The 20518-nt window shown below is 37.7% G+C and overlaps 1 protein-coding gene across 7 annotated transcripts in view; it reads left to right on the top strand.

The window, feature by feature from the left end:
* The window catches only part of Terb1 (telomere repeat binding bouquet formation protein 1), a 50537-nt gene that overhangs the window by 5507 nt on the left and 24512 nt on the right, over window positions 1-20518 (top strand). For 3 of the 7 annotated variants that reach the window (XM_021170431.2, XM_029480329.1, XM_029480332.1), the window contains 10 exons: window positions 2506-2616; window positions 3044-3172; window positions 4313-4444; window positions 6294-6354; window positions 6455-6570; window positions 6665-6787; window positions 13117-13269; window positions 16316-16450; window positions 17403-17528; window positions 19252-19406. In XM_021170431.2, the coding sequence (XP_021026090.1) occupies window positions 2506-2616; window positions 3044-3172; window positions 4313-4444; window positions 6294-6354; window positions 6455-6570; window positions 6665-6787; window positions 13117-13269; window positions 16316-16450; window positions 17403-17528; window positions 19252-19406 (1241 nt within the window). Of the gene's footprint in view, window positions 1-2502; window positions 2617-3043; window positions 3173-4312; window positions 4445-6293; window positions 6355-6454; window positions 6571-6664; window positions 6788-13116; window positions 13270-16315; window positions 16451-17402; window positions 17529-19251; window positions 19407-20518 lie in introns of all 7 variants that reach the window. The other 4 variants (XM_029480328.1, XM_029480331.1, XM_029480330.1 and 1 more) reach the window with 3 other exon arrangements.

Genomic DNA, 20518 nt, shown 5'->3' with positions numbered 1-20518 from the left:
TAAGATCTGGCCTGCTCTACATAGTGAGTTCCCGGAACAGCCAGACTTACATACTGAGGCCCTGTTTCAAAATAAATAAACACCCAAACAAAAATATTTAAATTTTAGGTTTATCCAGTCACGTTTTCTTCTGTTTCTTGTAGCTTTTGGTACTGTGTGCATTTCCTTCAGGAATTGAAGGACCTTGTTTACTCAGCCCCCAAAATGGTTAAGTGAAGAGGAAATGTGATAATTGTATAGTTAGGGAGGTGCTTTGGCGAAGACGAAAAGACTGTGATAGGAAACCTTCAAATCTGAGAAGGACGTGCTGAAAGGAATGTAGGAACACAGCTTAAAATTTGCCCAGAACTGAAAAAGCACCATGCCTTATTCGAAATTTTCTTTGGCATGTTATCAGTGTGATATTGATAGCCCGATGATGTTAATAGACATGATAATTATGAATGTTGGATGTTGCCCAAAGTCAACTCAATAATAACCTTTGTACCATATATTGTTCAGACAGATTACATCACAAATTGTTTAATTGAAACACACTAGTTGATTTTTTATAAATAGAAGACTAAAGATTGATGTATCCCAGATTTTTGTAGTATATGTCTTATTTTTTAAGTTTACCCCTTGTAAATGTTAGTTCAAGACTTATGCCAAAAATGGCGAGATGGCTCGGCACATACTGCCATGTCTGACAACCTCATTTGATCTCTGGGACTCACATGATAGAAAAGTGATTCTTACATATTATCCTCTAACCTTCACATGTGCCTCCTCATAAGTAAACAAACAAATAAAAAGTGAATGAATAAACAAATATAATAAAATATTGTTAAAGCCAAAACAAAAGAAATACAAACTTAAAAAAAACAAAACAATCCAGGCAGAGATGGCTCATGCCTTTAATCCTAGCACTCGGGAGGCAGAGGCAGTCAGATCTCTGAGTTTGAGGCCAGCCTGATCTACATAAGAGAGTTCCAGGCCAGCCAGGACTACACAGAGTAACCCTGTCTGGAAAAAAAGCAAAACAACAAAGTTATTCCAATACCTATTTGTCATTTACATAGTAAAAGAGGATTTGATTTTTATTTGATATGTTATCTTGACTGATTTTCATTCAAATATGAAATTTACCCTGTATTCCTTGGATAAACTAACTTGGTCATGATGCATTGTTAATATATTGTTATATTCAGCTTACTCAAACATCTTACTAGATGTTTTTACATGAAAGATGCTAGTCTGTAGTTTTCTATTCTTTCTAATGGTTTAGTTTTGATACAAGGATAATGCCAACCTCAGAATAAGTCAGGAAGCAGGCATCATGGTGTGCTCTGGTTACTGAAGAGGCTAAGGCATGAGGATCTTAAGATTGAGATCAGCATAGAGTATAGTGAGGCCTATTTTTTTTTTCTCATTGGGAAATAACCTTTTAGATACTATTTCTTCTTTAAATGTTTGGTGGAGGGGCTGGGGGAAAACTGGTGGAGTTGTCCAATGTAAACACCTGAAACTAGAGTTTTTGTTGTGGGAAGCTTTGTAACTATGATTTCAGCTTCTTTCATAAATATAGGTTTATTCAGATAACTTGCTCTTGGGTGAGTTTGGATGATTTACACCTTTGAAAGCATTTTTTTTTCTTCTATTTCATCTAAGTCATTGAATCTGTATGAAGTTGTGCAAAATGTTATCTTCAGAATCTAAGGTAGTTGTTTAATTATAATGTCTCTTTCTATAGCTTAGGCTGGCCTGGAACTTAATATGTAGTCCTTGAATTTATAGAAATCCTCCTGCCTCAGCCTCCTAAATGCTAGGATAATGGGTGTGAGCTATTATATCTGGCTCTTGTCTCATCTGATATTGGTAATTTGTGTCTGTACTCATTTATCCACATTTGTCTGGCTAGAGAATTATCAGTGTTACTGATCTTTTAAAAGCACTTTCTCTGTTTAATTTAAGTTTATGTTTATGTGTATGGATGTTTTGCTTGCATGTGTATCTGTGCATGCCTGATGCCCGAGTGAGGTCAGAAAAGGGCATCAGCTCTCCTGGAGTCAAGTTACAAACAGTTATGAATTGTCAGGTGGGTGCTGGATCCCAGGTCCTCTGGAGGGCAGCCAGTGCTCTGCACCATTGAGCTTCTTTGGGGCCCATTTTTCTACCTCACTGACTTCAGCTGTTTTCTTTATAGGTTTTTCGTTGCTTGCTTTGGGCTGAGTTTATTCTTATTCTAGTTTCTTAAGGTAGAAGCTAAGGGCATTGATTTGAGAGCCATTTTTTTTTCTAACAGGTATTTAGTACTATAAATTTCCTCATAAATACTTCTTCATTAGCATGCTCTAAATTCTAATGTATTTTCATCCAGTTCATTTAAAATACCTTTTGAGGATATCTTTATTGGATTATAAGGCAAGCATTTCAAAGATGTGTAATTATGAAATAGAATTTGAATCATTGTTCTTTGAAAGGAAACTCTGTGTTTAAACTAATAAATTCTTCCTTCTCCAGCAGAAATGAAGACTGACCTGAAGTTACTGTTGGAATGCCTGAAGTATCACATGGGCAACCCTTTGTCACAGAAGGAGGTTCTGATCACGATTCATTCAGTTTGTAAACAAAACAGTAAGACATAATAATTCACTTCATTCAGGATTCTATTTTTTCTCCTTTTTTTCCCTTCTCCTTTCTCTTTCCCTCCTCCTCTCCCTGTTCTCTGTGATGGTGTTTGCCTCTCCCCTCCTTACCCTCCCCTCTTTCTGTCTTCCTATTCCATCAAGTAACCCAGGCTGGTGTGAAACTCTTGATCCTTCCGACGGCCTCACTAGCCCTGGGACTGTCTGTGTGCCATGACATGGCAGCCCACAGCCCACAGCCCAAGCCCAAGCCCCCTCCCCCTCTGATTCGGCTTTGTAGTACAGTAATGTATCAGCATGCATGGTTGCTTCTCTTCTGCTCAGTGTGTGTGTTATATTCTTTCGTTTGGTTCTTTTATCCTTAACAGAGTAAAGGAAGTAAATATAATTTCTTGTTTTACTTGCAAATCTTACAGGTGATGCAGGTATTTATTTCCGGGAAATTGGTGGTTTGATGTTTATAATAAACCTTGCAAAGTCAAGTGAGCAGAGCTTGGTAAAAGAAGCAGCCTTATACACATTAGGATCCATTGCAGAAGAAAATGGTAAAATATAAAGTGTTATCTTTATGTGCTTGAAATGATTTCAAATAAGCCTTTAATTTTTTTCTCTTTATTTAAAGGTGAGCATCCTCACACTTGGTTGACTCTCATTATTTAGGGTTATTTTTGTTTGTTTCCTGTGGAGATGTTTGTTGTTTTTGGTTTTGTTTTATCTTGAGTCAAGTTTGCTGTAAAGCATAGGGTGGACTTAAGTGCACCGTTGTCCTGGTTTGCTTCCTAAATATTGCTATTGCCTCATTCCTCGTGTTATTTTTGACCTTTGAAAAGACTTTTGCATCTCCAAACGTTTTTTAAAAATATCATAAGTATTCTTTGTCTCTCTGTTTTCGAAGCAGATGTCTGAATTTTCTTAAGTTTTTTTCCTTGCTCTGTCTTTTCTATTAGTCTTCTCACTTGGCCTCTCTTTTCACTTGAGATGATTTTCATTTGTTATTCGGTTAGGATTTTATTGGCAATTCCAGGGTATTTTAAATGTTTGGAGCTGGTTTGGGACTGGCTAGATGGCTCATTCGGTAAAGGTGCTTGCCAACCTCAATGACCTGAGTCTGTTGCCTGGAGCTCACATGATGGAAGGAGAGGACCAACTCCTGTAAATTCCCCTCCCATCCATGAGAGTGCTATGGCATGTCTGCACATAGTGGGTACACACATTTGTGTGTTTGCACATACAAATAAGTAAATAAATGTCATTTAAATTTTTTTTTTAAATTTTATCCTTTTTTAAATATTTATTTTATGTATATGAGTACACTGTAGCTGTCTTCAGACACACTAGAAGAGGGCATCGGATCCCATTACAGATGGTTATGAGCCACCATATGGTTACTGGGAATTGAACTCAGGGCCTCTGGAAGAGCAGTCAGTGCTCTTAACCACTGAGCCATCTCTGCAGCCCTTAAAATATTTTTTAAAACTGCTACTTAAGTAAGCATGCATCAAGTCTTCATGGATTTGACTGTTTCTAGTACATGCCAGTTTAAGTGGCTGTTTCTAGCACATGCCAGTTAAGTGGCATCTACTTCAGAAGCATCTTCGGTCTGACAACTTTTGTGTTTTGTTCAATATATTTTTGAAATGGTTTGTGCTATTATATTACAATGAAAATTGTATTTTATGTTTCAGTTTACTGTCAGCAATCTTTGTGTACTTCAGAATTATTTCAAGATTTAACCGGGCTCTTAACTAATGATGATTCAAGCACAAATTTGAAAAGAATGTCTGTCTATGTTCTTTTGGTTCTGGTTTCAAATAATAGTAAGTACATTCTCATAAATGCTTATACAAATTTTAATATATTTTTGGAGTAGTCATTAATACTTTTAATCTAGTCGTTTTTATAGTAGTGCCTTTATTTTTTAAAGATTTATTGGTTTATGTGTTCTATGTATATAAGTACTTTGTCTGCATGTATATCTACACATCAGAAGACAGCATCAGATAGTTGTGAGCTGCCATGTGGGTGCTGGAAATTGAACTCAGGACCTTCAGAAGAGCGGTGACTACCCTTAACCACTGAGTCATCTCTCTCTAGCCCTGCCTGTGTTTGTTTGTTTGTTTGTTAATTTATGTATTTATTTTTTGAGACAGGGTTTCACTATGTAGATGACACTTGATCTTGGACTCTGCTTCCCAAATGTATTAGTAACTTTTTATTTCATCAACATGTGAGAGATACTAGTTCTAAGGAAGGAAGTAGTGTATGCATTTTATCACAATATTCATTAATTTTAACAGTGAAGTGATGCGTACATATATTTTATATATGTGTATAAAATAAAAAGTGTGTATGTAGTTAAAACTTTGCTTGTGTATGTATACGCATGTGCATGTGTTTGTGCTTGACGTAGAAGCTTGTTGTTGGATACCCTTCCTCAATCAATTTCCACTTTATTTTGAGACAGAGTCATTTACTGACTCTGAGGCTTTCCAATCTCATTAGACTGACTGCCCGGTGAGCCCCCGGCTCAGACATAAGCTCCCCGGCCTAGGCTCTTGTTTATTTTCACAGAGTGCTGGGGGTCAAACTTAAGCTCTTATGCTGCCACTTTACTGACTAAGCCATCTCCCCAGTCTTCCATGTTTTAAAAACTTGTTTCATTTAACTCTTGAAATTGTTAGCTACTTGAATTGCTTCTAGATTTTGTTTTTTGTAACTGTGGAAAATCTGAAAAAGATTTGTAGTCTTTCTAGTTTGGAGATTATTTTCATATTGTAACAAGTATAATTTAAAGTAAGCAGTTTGCAATTTTTAGAGGAAAACTGAATGCTGTAAATTGCTAAGCACAATATATTTTCTATAATAAAGCTGGCTATAGTGTTTTTTTTTTAATTTATCTTTTTATTAGGTATTTTCCTCGTTTACATTTTCAATGCTATCCCAAAAGTCCCCCATACCCACCCCCCCAATCCCCTACCCACCCACTCCCCCTTTTTGGCCCTGGNNTTCCCCTGTACTGGNGCATATAAAGTTTGCANGNCCNATGGGCCTCTCTTTNCAGTGATGGCCNACTAGGCCANCTTTTGATACATATGCAGCTAGAGACAAGAGCTCCGGGGTACTGGTTAGTTCATAATGTTGTTCCACCTATAGGGTTGCAGTTCCCTTTAGCTCCTTGGGTAATTTCTCTAGCTCCTCCATTGGGGGCCGTGTGTTCCATCCAATAGCTGACTGTGATCATCCACTTCTGTGTTTGCTAGGCCGGCTATAGTGTTTTTAAAAGAAATTTAAAAACTTTAATTTAATTAAATTGTGTATGGATGTTTTGCCTACATGTATGTCTATGCACCATGTGCATGCCTAGTACCCAAGGAGCCATAGAGGGCATCAGATCCCCCTGAACTAGAGTTATAGATGGTTGTAAGTGACCATGTGGGTGCTGGGAGTTGATCCCAGGTCCTCTAGAAGAACTGAAAATGCTCTTAACTGCCGACTCATCTCTCCAGCCCCTTGATCATAGGTTTTTTTCCTACTGTAATTCTGTATACTTCATAATACTTTAAAGTAGCTTAAAAGCTAATTATAATACCACTTAAGTATCTTAAGTTTTATAAAATTATTTTTAAATAAAAGTCATATTCATGTAATATCTGGCTCTTTTTTAAGGAAATGGACAAACTCTTGTGAGAGAAGTGGGTTGTATTGAAATTCTGTCACAGATGTTCAGGTAAGTAAATAAAATGTCTTTACTATTATTGCTTAGGACATTTATAAAATGCTTTAGAACATATATAAAATTTCATTACCTTTTCTTTCTAACCCAATAGGACAGTTCTTTCCAATTATGAGTTGAATTTGTCAGATAATAGTGTTTTCCAGAGCTATCTGTTATGGTCGTCTGTGTGCAGTACTCTGTGTGTATGTGTCAACAATCCTCAAAATGGTAATTATTTCAACAATTGAAATACAAATATAAAAACAAATGTTGACTGATATTTTGCAAAAATCAGATTAAAACATGGTGTTCTTCCTTTCAGATGAGAATCAAATGCTTTGTTGTTCACTTTTTCCATGTGTTAATGAATGGCTAATGAACTGCATGAGACCTGAGGTAATTCGACCTATATGCTCATTTATTGGACTTACTCTTGCAAATAATAGTAAGTATTCATTATTTTTTAGGTTGTATATTAAGAAATGCATTTAAAAGTGTAACAAAAAAATACAAAATTCAATTAATGAGTTTAATACTTCTAATTTAGAACATTTTGAATATATTTAGATTGTTTTGTTTGTGATAGGATCTCACTATATAGCCCTAGCTGATCTGGAACTCACTATGTAGACCAGGCTGGCCTCAAAAGTTCTTGGCTAGTCTCTTGAAGATAAGAGAATCTTGGAAGTCGATATTATTGGAAAGATGTTGGCAACAGTATAGTTGTTTCTTGGGAGGTGGGGTCTGAGAGTAGTCTCCTGTGGCCCAAACTGGCTTCTATAGCTGTATGTGTCTGTATAGCTAAAGATGACCTTAAATGTAGGATCCTCCTTTTCCCACCTCCTGAGTTCTGGAAATGTAAGTATGTACCACTATACCCATCTTGCAATATAGGTTTTTCCCCCCTTCCTAAATACCCTCACAAAATAAAGCAATGAAATCAACCCCTCCCAGGACGTACACTCTAACCAAAATGGAATTAAATTAGAAATGAACACCATGGGGCCAATGCAATGGCTCAGTCTGTAAAGGCACTTGCCATTCAAAGAGATGCAAGTCTGATGGAGCCATGTTTGATCCTCAGAACCTACATAAAAGTGCCAGGAGAGAACTGACTCCACAGAGTTCTTCTCTCACCTCCAAAGTGCATGTGCACGCATGTGTTTCCACACACAACATGCACATGCATATATGACTCCTCAGTAATAAATACAAATTTTATATTTAAGTAACATTTATTCTTTGAAAAAAAATTAAAATATAACAAAAATAAAATACATAAGAGAAAACAAAAGCTATCATATCAGAGTTGGGCAAAACAAACAAACAGAAGGAAGCAAGCCCAAGAGAAGGCACACGAATCAGAGACTCATTTGTTTGTATACTCAGGATTTCCATAAATATGCTACTCTGTAAGCCATAATGTACATGCAGAGGACCTGGTGCAGACCTGTGCAGGTCCTGTGCATGCTGCCGCAGTTTCTGTGAGTTCATAGAAGCTTTGCTTCCTTGGTGTCCTCTGACCCTTCTGGCTCTTATCCTGAGCTCTGAGGAGGGAGGGATTTGGTAATAGCATCCCATTTAGAGATGAGTGCTCCAAGGTCTTTCACTTTGTGCATAACATCTGGCTGCAGGTCTCTGTATTTGTTGTCTGCCACAGGAGGAAGCTGTCCTGCTGATGGCTGAGCAAGGCACTGTTTCCCTGGTCAGAGCATAGATGCAGTTTTAAAAAATAAATATACAAAAAAATCTCGAAAAGATGACTGGTAACCAAATATGTGGTTATTAAAAACTTAGATTTCTGGAGGTTGTGGAAACCGAAGAGATAAGGATGTTGAAAGTTCAAGGCTAACCTGGGTTACATGTATAGTGAGTTATACTGGGCTGTGATGCTCTTATCTTCCTCTTTCCCAACACATCCCCCTTCAAAGATATAAATTACCAACCTAAATTACCATAAGAAGGGACATCACTCTAGATTTTGTTTCCTAGTTTTTATTTGATGTATATATGTATATATATATATGTTTGTCTACATGTGTGCCTATGTACTACATGTGTGCCAGTGGAGTCAAAAGAGGGCATGGATTCCATGGGAATGGAGTTACAGTTATGAGCTGCCTCTTGAGTGCTGGGAATCAAACTCAGGTCTGCTGGAGGGGCAACCAGTTCTCTTAACTGCTAAGCCATCTCCCCATTCCTCACCCATGATCTTATCAGAGCTGTTTGTTTGTATAATGTGCATGCATGCTCTGCTGCATGTACATCTGCATGCCAGAGAGGGCATCAGTTGCCTTTATAGATGGGTGGTCACGAGCCACCAGGTGGGTGCTGGAAAGTGAACTGAGGAGTGAACTGAACAGCTTGTGCCCTTGTCTGCTGAGCCATCTCTCCAGCCTCCTTACCATAGCTTAGTAAAGTAATAGTAGAAACAGTTTTATATCATCCAATTAGAAAATTCTAATGACTTGGACAAATTCTTTAAAATATAGAAATGACTAGAATTTACTCAAAAAAGATAGATAATTTGAATATTCCTCTATCTGGAATGTCTATTTATTTGTTCTTTTTAAATTTATTTTTGAAGGCTTTTTAAAATATGAGTATTTGCCTGTATGTTTATGTGTGCAGTGCCTTTGGAGACCAGAGTGTATAAATGCCTTTGGAATTAGAGTTACAGACGGTTGTGACCCACTGTGTGGGTTTTTGAAACTCAACCAAGGTCCCCTTCCTTCAAGAAGAGATAGTGGTCTTAACCAAAGAGCCATCTCTCCAGTCCCAAGTTATTTATTTCAAGACATGGTATTGTGTAGTTCAGTCTGGCCTTGAACTTGTTGGGTAGCTGAAGCTGGCTTTGAGCTGGTTCTTTCCCCTCCACCTCCAAAGTGCTGAGATTACAGGTGTATGCCATCACACCTGATTGATTCCACAGTTCCGAATCAAGCAGAATTCACAAACTAAAGCTTTAATAAACACAGGGGAATATGAGAACCTGATAATTTTACTGGTAAACTCTACCAAACAGGTCAGGAAAAAAAGCCCCCCAGAATTCTATATAAATTATTCCTAAAAATATACTTAGAAGAAACAATTCTGAATACATCCTGTAGTGTTATACCCAAGTCAAAAGAAGGCATTTCAATAAAATTATACGTCAAATCTATTATGAACATAGATATAAAAATACTATTGGTTTATATGAGACAGAGCCTCATATAGTCTAAGTTGGCTTCAAATTCTCTATGTAGTTGAGCATAACCTCAAACTTCTGAACTTGCTGCCTCTTCCCCCAAATGCTAGAACTAATTACAAATGTGTACCATCATCATGCTTGATTTATATGGTGTTAGGAGTTAAACCCACTGCTTTGTATATGTTAGGCAAGTATTCTAACCAACTCGGAGTTACATTCCCAGCCCTAGATGTAAAAATATATAGCAATATTTAAAAATCAAGTTAGGATGATGCCATCTGTGTGAGTCTGTCCTGCTCTACATGGTGAACTCTTTTTGAAAATTATTTTTCATCTTTTTTTAAAGATTTATTTATTTGTTTGTTTATTTATTTAATGTATATGCGTACACTATCTATGTACACCTGAATTTTATCATATTTCTACATAGATGGTTGTGACCCACCATGTGGTTGCTGGGAATTGAACTCTGGACCTTTGGAAGAGCAGACAGTGTTCTTGACCACTGAGCCATCTCCCTAGCCCCATAATAAGAACAGCCATTGGCTGTTGGCATCTTTATTTTGATCACAATTAATTGAGGGCAGGGTCACTCAGTGTCTTAAATGTGGACTCTCTTATCTCTGGGGCACCCGTCTTGGGGGCCCAAATTAGTACTAGAATACAAGCAGCATTTTGCCAACCGTAAGCAGTATTACTACAAGGACATACAAAATAAATAGTATTTCTATGTGCCCCAACAAATTATTAGAAACGTAAAACTATCATTTGTGTCTGTTTATGTATGTTGTGGGCATGTACTCATATGCACATGTGGTGGCAGATACACTTCCCTGTGCATTCCAGTGTGGAGGTCAAGGAATACCTTTGGGTATTTTCTTCTATCACTCTCTACCATACTTTCTGAGGCAAGGTCTCTCACTGAAACTGAAGCTTGCTGTTTCAGCTAGACTTGTTGGTCAGCAAAGCCCTGAAATCTGCCTGTCTGTTTCCCAGCAACAGAGCTATAGGCAACACATCTTAAGTGTTGTCACTGTGGTCCAGTGGACTAACACAGCAAAGCATTGCAACGTTGCAGAAAGAATATGTAAACCATGAGATGTATAGTGTTTGTGGGTGGGTTTTAACATTTAACATTAACATGTATGTGTGTGCTTGCTTGTCTGTATATGCACTATGTCCATGCAGGCACCCACAGAGTCCAGCAGGCGTTAGACTACATGAGACCTCGTCTCAAAAAAAAAAAAAAAAAAAACTAAACTTTGAAAACCACAAACAGGAACAAAACCATCCTTTAAAAAATAATTTAAAATACTGTGTGGTCACCATAATGTTGAAAATGTTTGCTTGTTCTTAAAACTAAGATGGCGAGATGGCTCAGCAGGTAAAGGCTCTTAGCATCAAGCCTGACTGTCTGGATTTGATGCCCAGAATTTATATCATGCAAGTTGAAAACCGTGTTCCAAAAGTCATCCAATGGCCTCCACATATGTGTTGTAGTATATGTGTGTACATTCATATGAATAAGTAAATGTAAAGATGAATTAAAATTTTTTGAGTGAAGTTTTTAAGGGCCATGAAGTCAGTGGGTAAAGGTGCTTGCTGAGAACTGACTCCACAGGGGTTCTCTGACTTGCATATGCATCATAGCATGCAGTTTCTACTCTTTCCACAAGAATAAATACAAATATTCCCAAATAAATACAAACTATTATTTTTATTACATTGTATAATTTTTAGTTCCTTTCTCAGATAGTGGAACAAACCTGTAATGCCAGCATTGGTAGAAGCAGGGAAACCAGGAGTTGAAGGTCAGTCATAGCAACATAAGGAGCTCAGTGCACTCTGGGCTGCATGAGACTGTCTCCTAAAACAAAGATAATTAGATAATTAATATAAACCCAAAATATGTTTTTGAAAAGAGGTAGTGGCTAGAGATGTAGCTTAGTGGAGAAATGGTGATGTTGTATGTATACGTTTCTGATTTCAGTCCCTAGCACCAAATAAATGAGCTGTGTAAATTCTGGATGTGATATTATTTTAGGCAAAAATCTCTTTTATTTACAGTATAAAATTTAAATTTTGCTTTTAATTGTCCTGGCATTTAAATCATCATCCTCGGAACTAGACGAATCTAGGAAAAAGTTTTGTGGCAGGATTTTAACTACTGGCCTCGTATCCCTTGGTCACAAGCCTGTTTCTAGGTTAGAAGCTTTAGAGATACTGACTTCAGAGCTTCAGGGGATCCTTTCTTATCAACATTATTTTCAAGCTGGGGCATGGTGACAGGTGCCTGTAACATCACTTGGGAAAAAACAGCAAGAGAATCTTGAGTGTGAAGCCAGCTGGGGTAAATAGTGAGACTTTGTCTCAAAATAAACTTATAGGGCTAGCGAGATAGCTCAGTGGGTAAGAGCATTGATTGCTCTTCTGAAGGTCCTGAGTTCAAATCCCAGCAACCACATGGTGTCTCACAACCACCCGTAACGAGATCTGACACCCTCTTCTGGCATGTCTGAAGACAGCTACAGTGTACTTATATATAATAATAAATAAATCTTTGGGCCTGAGCGAGCGGAGTTGACCGGAGCGAGCAGAGGTCCTAAAAATTCAATTTCCAACAACCACATGAAGGCTCACCACCATCTGTTCAGCTACAGTGTACCCATATACATAAAATAAATAAGTAAATCTTTTTTAAAATAAAAATAAATAAACTTATATATATACTATATAAACATAATTTTGTATATATCAGTTATTGAATCTTTTCTCAATGATATGTTAGAATTTTGTGCTCTAAGAAGCAAAATACTTAGGTGTAAATAAAAGTCATATGTGGCAGGGTATGATGGCATACTCCTCCAATCTCAGCACTTGGGAGGCAGAGAGGAGGATGTCTATGAGTTCAAGGCCAGCCCTCAGGACAGCCAGCCAGGAATACATAGAAGAAACCCTGCTTCTCAAAAAACAAACAAACAAAACTATATGTGAGACACATTGTAATTTGTAGAGCAAAACAGTCTGAGATATGAGTTATGCTGGAATTTAGAAAACAGGCAGCTTGCTGGTCATAATACAAGATAAATGAATGAATCTGTTCTTTCATTGTTATTAGGTTGAGTTAGGGTCCTGCTGTAAGCCCAGGCTGCCTCTCACTATCTTTTGCCCCGACCTCATAGTCCTAAGATGATAGGGCTATACTTTTCCATTCCCCACCCATACTGAATTTGTTCTTTATAGCTCTACTGAAATACTTGTTTAATAGTTATGAAGGGCACTTTATTCATATTACAGAACAGGCCAGCTCTCAGAAATGAAATGAAAGATTTCCTATACAAACAAAGGGCCGTCTTACTCTACATATCATTGTACTGTGTCAGGGGGAGTGTTACTATGTTACTATGTGTGTGTGTGTGCACATAAATAGACAAAAGCTGAACTTTTAATCCCTTAATTTCGGAGAGTTTCAGTATTTGAAAAGTCAAATAAAAATATATTTAATATAAAATGAGTGAATAAAACAATACACCTGTCATTTTTTTTGAAATATTAATGGTTTTGCTGCTTTATTTCTTAAGCACATGCTCAGAACTGCTTTGTATCTTCGGGTGGACTGGATGTTTTGTGTCAAGTTCTTGTGCAGCTGGAGTCTGATTCACACAATACTCTTTCCAGTGCTAAGCTTGCAGTCATAGTGACAAAGACCATGGATGCATGTATTACTGATAACTGTGAGTCAAAAAGCTTAATTTTCTGTAATTGCACTTTGTTTGAACTGAACATGGTGAATGTTGAAATGCTACATTATGTACTATTGTGGGAAAAATTTCTAGCTTCTTACAAGTGAAAAGGAATCAATTCCTAGTTTAAGGATGCATATCTAAGTCTGACTTTAGGTCTAATGAGAGAATCAAAATAAGACCGTCTTATTCTTAAATTGTTATCTCACTTAAAAAGCTGTGTTATCCAACAATATGAACTACCCAGTACCCCCAGAGCTCATGTCTCTAGCTGCATATGTAGCAGAAGATGGCCCAGTCGGCCATCATTGGGAAGAGAGGCGCATTGGACATGCAAACTTTATATGCCCCAGTACAGGGGAACGCCAGGGCCAAGAAGTGGGAGTGGGTGGGTAGGAGAGCAGGGTGGGGGGAGGGTATAGGGGACTTTTGGGATAGCATTTGAAATGTAAATAAAGAAAATATCTAATAAAAATAAATAAATAAAAATAAAATTTAAAAGAAAAAGTAGTGTTATCTAGATGTGGTGGTGCCTGCTATGATCTTCTGCACCCCAGCCAGCCAGGGCCACATAGTGAGACTTTTGTCTTTAAAAAGAAAAGCAACCTTGATAAGAAAAATTTTACATGACAAATCAAAAGACATTGAGATATCAGAAATGGAAACTCAATTTATAAAATTTTGGGAATTGTGTAAATAATTGGATTTCACCTATGGAGGTGGTTCAGCAGTTAAGAGCTCTGGCTACTTTCCCAGAGGACCTAAATTTTGTTCCCAGCACCCAAGTTGAATGGCTCAAAACCACCTATAACTCCAGCTCCAGGGATATGACATCTGGTTTCTGCTGGTACCTGCACACACATTGCATCTTCTTATATAGAGATACATACCTATACATAAAGCTTAAAGAACTAAAACATGCCTTTATGTGACAAGGGTGATGTCTGACATACCAGGTGCATAAATGAGCAGTAGAACCAGAACCACAGACACATCTGCTTCTCATTGTACAATCATTTAGAATGGTAGTCTGTAAATTCTTGCAATAGGAAGTCTTTACATTCACCATCAGGCCAAAAAGTAGATGGCTGAGCTTTTAGAGATGTATTTTATGTATATGAGTGTTTTACCTTAATGTTTTTATGTATACTATGTGTGTGCCTAGTAGCCATAGAAACCACAAGAAGACGTTGGATATCCTGGAACTTGACATACAGGTGACTGTGAGCTAAGATGTTAGTGCTAGGAAGTGTACCTGAGTCACCTTCTATAAGACCAGCAAGTTCTCTTTACTACTAAGCCATCTCTTCAGCCCCTAGCTGCCTACTTAATAAGCAGTAACTGAATACCTCCTGTGTGCTGAGTCCTGAAGACCTAAAAATTGTTGAGATGTAGTCCCTTGAACCATGAGATGTATCAGCAGGTAGAGGTGCCTGCAGCCATGCCTGACAACCTGTGTTCAATCCTGGAACCCATGTGGTGAAATGAGAAATAAAGTGATCCTTTTACCTGTATGTGTGCAGCATGACCATGTGTAAGTGCACACACAAACACATTAAGAAAATATAAAAAGTGTAAATGGCCGGGTGGTGGTGGCGCACACCTTTAATCCCAGCACTTGGGAGGCAGAGGCAGGTGGATTTCTGAGTCTGAGGCCAGCCTGGTCTACAAAGTGAGTTCCAGGACAGCCAGGGCTACACAGAGAAACCCTGTCTCGAAAAAAAAAAAAGTGTAAATGATATATAGTTCCTTGAGTAATTCATAACCTTGAGCATTGTTCATACCAGTATTATTAGACTCTGGATGAACTCTACTGAAAGCCCTATAAAGTCCATGTAGGATGGTGCATACCTATGAAACCAGAATTTAGGAGGTAGAGGTAGAAGAATTAGTGTTCAGTGTTAGCCTCTGCTTAATAGTAAGTTTTAAAGCCAACCTAAGCAGTTTAAGACCCTGTCTCAAACAATCAAAAGTAAAGTAAATATATACCTTATGAGGAAAAGTATAGCTTAACATAGTATACTTCTTGAATCTTACCACAGTTAAGCATAGGCTTATATATCCTTCATTGCAGCATCAGATAAGAGGATATTTCAATCAAGCAGGGTTTGATTATCTAGTAATGCCCTTACTGTCCAGTGTAGATACCAGTAGATATATAAGGTAAGAGTACATATATTCAGCTTTTAGGACTATAGTATTAGTTCATATGTACAGCATCATGTAAAGCAACTAAAAAAAACCCATTTTTTAAAAAATCACATAAAGAGAAAACACACAAAGAGCCTCATGGTTCTCGCTGCATATGTAGCTGAGGATGGCCAAGTCGGTCATCAATGGGAGGAGAAGCCCTTGGTCCTGTGAAGGTTCTGTGCCCCAGTATAGGAGAACGCCTGGGCCAGAAAGCGGGAGTGGGTGGGTTGGGGAGCAGGGGGAGTGGAGAGAGGATAGGGGGTTTTTGGAGGGGAAACTAGGAAAGAGGATAACATTTGAAATGTAAATAAAGAAAATATCTAATAAAAAAGAAAGAAATGCTGATAATTCTTACAATTTATAATGATTTAATGATAGTTCTTATTGTAACAAAATGGTTATCTTGTAACCGAGACAAATATACTGTAATGTTCTATGAATCTAAAAAGTAAATTCATATATTTTTAACAGTAGTTGAAAAAAATCACATTAAGGGCTAGTTATGATGGGACACCTTTAATCTCAGCACAGGGGATGCAGAGGCAGATGGATTTCTGTGAGTTTAAGGCCAGTCTAATTACATAGAGAATTCTAGGTCAGCCAGAACTACATGGAGAAAACTTGTCCCAAAATAACAACTAAAAGAATATATAATGAGGACTATAGTAAGCCATCATTATCTTACAATATATTTATTTAAGTTAATATATTAGATATTATGTGACATGTATATATTAGATATTATATAGGCCTATGATATCTTTCCTGAATAAACTCTGCAAACATATTGTACATTTGTACTTAGAAAATTTAAATTTGTACTTATTTTTTTCTATTAAACTAGCAGCTGCTTTTACAGTGGTATTATCCAAGTACCGCATTGTTTCTACACTTCTGGCATTACTGCTTCATGAAAGTCTTGATTCAAGAGAAAAATTTAGCATCATACTTGCCATTGGTCACTGCACGGAGGATTGTGGTAAGTTCTCAATTAATTCAGTGTGTGTACTAGCACAGAGGGGTGGAAACATGGTTTTGCTTCTTTCTCCTCTTAAAATCCAGCTTTCCCTCCAGTCATTTAAGCTTCTTATTTCCTTTCTCATATTCTATCCGGCTAGTCACTGAAGCTCCTGCCTCTCTCCATTTTCAGTCTTCTCACCATGTCAGTATACAATTCTAATCCTGTTCTCTCACCAAAAGCCTTGAAAGGTCAGCTCTTCTAACCTTCAGTGAAAACTTGAAAGGTTTGCTTTCCTCTTCCTGTGTCCATCCCAGCCTCCCATAGTTCACTCCTTCTAACAGCCTCCACTCTAATGGTCTCCCTCCTTGTCTCACTTTCCCACTTCTTGTCTTCTCCCTTCTCTCTCGTTTCTTCTGCTCTCTTCCCCCAGCTTTTGCTTCCTTTACCAGTTTCTCTATTCTTTCTCTTAACCTTTATGAATATTATTGTTTCTGTGTATATATAAGTGTCTCTCTGGAGATGCACAGAAGCCAAAAGAGGAGGGTATCAGATCCCCTGGAGACAGAGTTATAGGTGGTTGGGAACCATTTGATGTAGGTGTTGGAAACCAAACTTGGGTCCTCTGCAAGAGCAGCAAGTGCTCTTAATCACTGAGTCATCTCTCCAGCCCCAGTCTTGATCTTTAAAAAACCAAATGAGAGCTATTTGTTTACTGGTATGAGGTATGGCCTGTTGTGGCTAAATTTTAGAAAACATTTTATTTTAGAATGTGGCTACATGTTAGAAATCATTTATGAGACTTAATGTAGTTTATATAAGCAGATTATCACCTAAATTAAAAATACTTTTAAAATTCTTTATTTTAAAGTTTTAATTATGTTCATAATTACTATAGCAATGAATCATGATCTCATACTTAAATGCTTCATGAAAAAAATAATCACCATTTTAATTTTTGATATTTTTACAGAGAAAAATCAGTATGAACTTTTAAAAAACCATGGGCTTCCACTGATGATACAAGCCTTAACTGAGTTTAAGAATGAAAACCTAAGCAAAGCTGCCACTTACGTGCTTCACAACTGCAAAAAAATTAGTAAGTTTACCGTTACCTTAGGAAAAGATCAACTGGCTGGGTGTGGCGGTGCACACCTTTATCCCAGCCCTGGGACGCAGAGGCAGGCAGATCCCTGGGAGGTTTAGGCCAGTGACATCTACATAGGCAGTTCCATGTCAGCCAGAGCTACACACTAAGACTTTTATATAAAACAAACAAGCCCAAAATATCAGCTGTCAGGCATAGTGACACACAGCTTTGATTTCAGGACCAGAGGCAGATCTTTGTGAGTTACACAGTAAGAACCCATTCTAAAGGAAAAGGAAAGATAATGACCAACACTGCTAAGATAAATTCATATGTGTTCTAGTGAGCCAAGCCTTCCAGCTTCTGGGTTACTGTGTTAGGCCTGGAAAGAGCAGATATAATTTGAAAATGACTATTAGGGTGTTTTCAGCATACTCAAGCCTATATTGAAGAGAACCTCCAGATAGCAGCAGCTCAGAGAATTCACTATTTTATGCCTCGTAACTTATTTTTAAATCATAAAGTACATTTGCTTATTTATTTAAGAACATAAATTTTTGTTATATGCTAAGTTTCATGTAAGGCACTGGGATTGAGATACAGTTATAAGGAAACTATGTACATATAAGTTTAGTCTAAGTAAAGAAATAGTAATTCTAAAAACTGAGACTTGTTATTATTATAAATTGACATCAAGATTATAAGGGAGTAGATTGTGGCTACCTGGAAAACTATAAGCAAAGCTATGGTTTTGGGAGAAAGGGTCCCAAATCATAGAATGAAAGTAATTCTTGAGTAGAGATCTGAATTGCTATGGACAAATATCTTAGGTCTAAGCAACAGGTCCTAGCTTAGGAGGGAGCCTGGCGTATTTAAAGAATTGATAAACAGCCTAGCTGGAGCCCAGAGAGCTGGTAGTAGCTATAAGATTTCTTTGTGAACCATAAACTATGACCATAATACATTTTTAGGAGGATGGTGTTTTAAGCATACCTATTCTCCTAGTTCGCTTTCTACTGTTGTAATAAGCACAGTGACCAAAGCCACTTGGGGAGAGAAGAATGTCTTTCAGCTTACACCTTACACTCCGTTATGAAGGGGTGAGCTCAGGAACTCAAGGCAGGAGCTGAATCAGGGACTGGGGGGGCGGGGGGTGCTTACATGGCTTACACGACTTGCTCAGCTTACTTTTGCATACAACCCAGGACCACCTGCCCAGGGATGGCATCTCCTCCAGTGATCTGGGCCTTCCTGCATCAATTCTTAATCAAGAAAACGTCCCACAGACTCACAGGCTTGTCTCTAGGCAATCTGATAGAGGCACTTTCTCAGTTGATGACTCTAGCTTGTGTCAAGTAGATGAAAAGCTATCCAAAACAATCTACTTTTGGTCTAGAGATACAGCTGAGTAAGAGAGTATGCTTAGCATGTTATTGGCCCTGACTTTAATTCCTTCATTCCAAACAAACTACTTTAAAGCCAATAACCTTGTATCTGGAATAACATTTTCCTCTAACTATGAAGAGTGGAGCCTAATTTGTGATTAAGTCCTGAGTTTCTGCTGTGTACTCTTTCTACTCAGTTTCAGGACCAGTTATTGTATATGGATATAGTTTGAAGGTGGGATGGGTGGAATATGTAAGGTGTTATTAAAGTGTGACAGTAACACTTATAATAATGACAAACTCCTTATCCCCTTTCCCCTCCCTGCCCCACGCCATCCCATATTACAAAGCTGGGAAATTATCTCTAAGTCTAGGACAGAATTCTCTTGGTGAAAATGAAACTGAACTAAAGGAGATAAGCGGAAAAGAGACTCTTAGAGAGCACTGGAAGGCAGCAAAGGAAACTCTGTGCAGAATAAAACAATTTGAAAAAGGAGGGAAAGAGGTAAGTTATTCATTTCCCAGAATATTCTATGCAAATATTTTAAAATAGTATAAGAATGTTTTTCTCCAGTTGTTTTAAAATATTTTTAATGTAAGCCTAGTGGTGTAAATTTTAAGAGTAATACTTAAGGACTGAAGTTTGAACATCTAACAGATTTTTTTTACATTTATTTTTATCTTTATCACTAAAAAGATTCTATTTTTATTTGTGTGTGTGTGTGTAAGAGAGAGGGGGTGAAGGTGGGTGAGAGAGAAAAAAGAGAGAGAGAGACAGACTCCTTATGCCTGAAGACGCCAGAAGGACATAGGATCCCCTGGAGCTAGAGTTATAGGTACTTGTGAGCTGCCTGACCTGGGTGCTAGAATTTGAACTCATATTCTCTAGAAGAGCAGCAATACTTCTTAGTTACTGAGCTATCATTCCATGACCTACTTATTTATGTGTATATGTATGTGTGTGTGCATGCCACAGATTTAAGAGAGCCCTAAAAAAAAAAAAAGAAAGAAAGAAAGAAAGAGGGCGTTGTATCCCTTTGAGCTAGACTGATAGGTAGTTATGAGCCATTTGATGCGGGTGCTGGGAACTGAACCCAGGTCCTCAGCAAGAGTAATGTGCTCTTTCAACCACTGAGTTATCTCTTCAGCTCCTAAATGATTTTTTTAGTTCTAATTTAATATGCATGTGTGTTTTACCTGCATTTATGTCTGTGCATCATGCACATGTCTGGTACCCAATAAGGCTAGACGAGAAGAGAGTATCAGACCCTTCAGAACTGGAGTTACAGATAGCTGTGAACCATGCGGATACTGGGCATCAAACCTGGATCATGGGAAGAGCAGTTACTGCTCTTAACCTTTGAGCCATTTCTATAGGTGCCTCACATGAGTTTTAAAGGTATGTGGGGGTGTGGGTATGTTCCTATGGAATTAGGTGTTGAATCCCCTGGAACTAGAGCTACAGATGACTGTGAGCGACCCAATGTGGATGCTGGGAAGTGAACTCGGGTTCTCTGGAAGAGCACCAAACTTTTCTTTTCTTTTCTTTTCTTTTCTTTTCTTTTCTTTTCTTTTCTTTTCTTTTCTTTTCTTTTTGTTTCTTTTTTTTTTTTTTTT

This window comes from Mus caroli, chromosome 8 (assembly GCF_900094665.2).
Source record: "Mus caroli chromosome 8, CAROLI_EIJ_v1.1, whole genome shotgun sequence".
NCBI classification, from domain to species: domain Eukaryota; kingdom Metazoa; phylum Chordata; class Mammalia; order Rodentia; family Muridae; genus Mus; species Mus caroli.
Note: the sequence above shows the minus strand (reverse complement) of the source record. Positions and strands in the feature narration are given on the sequence as shown.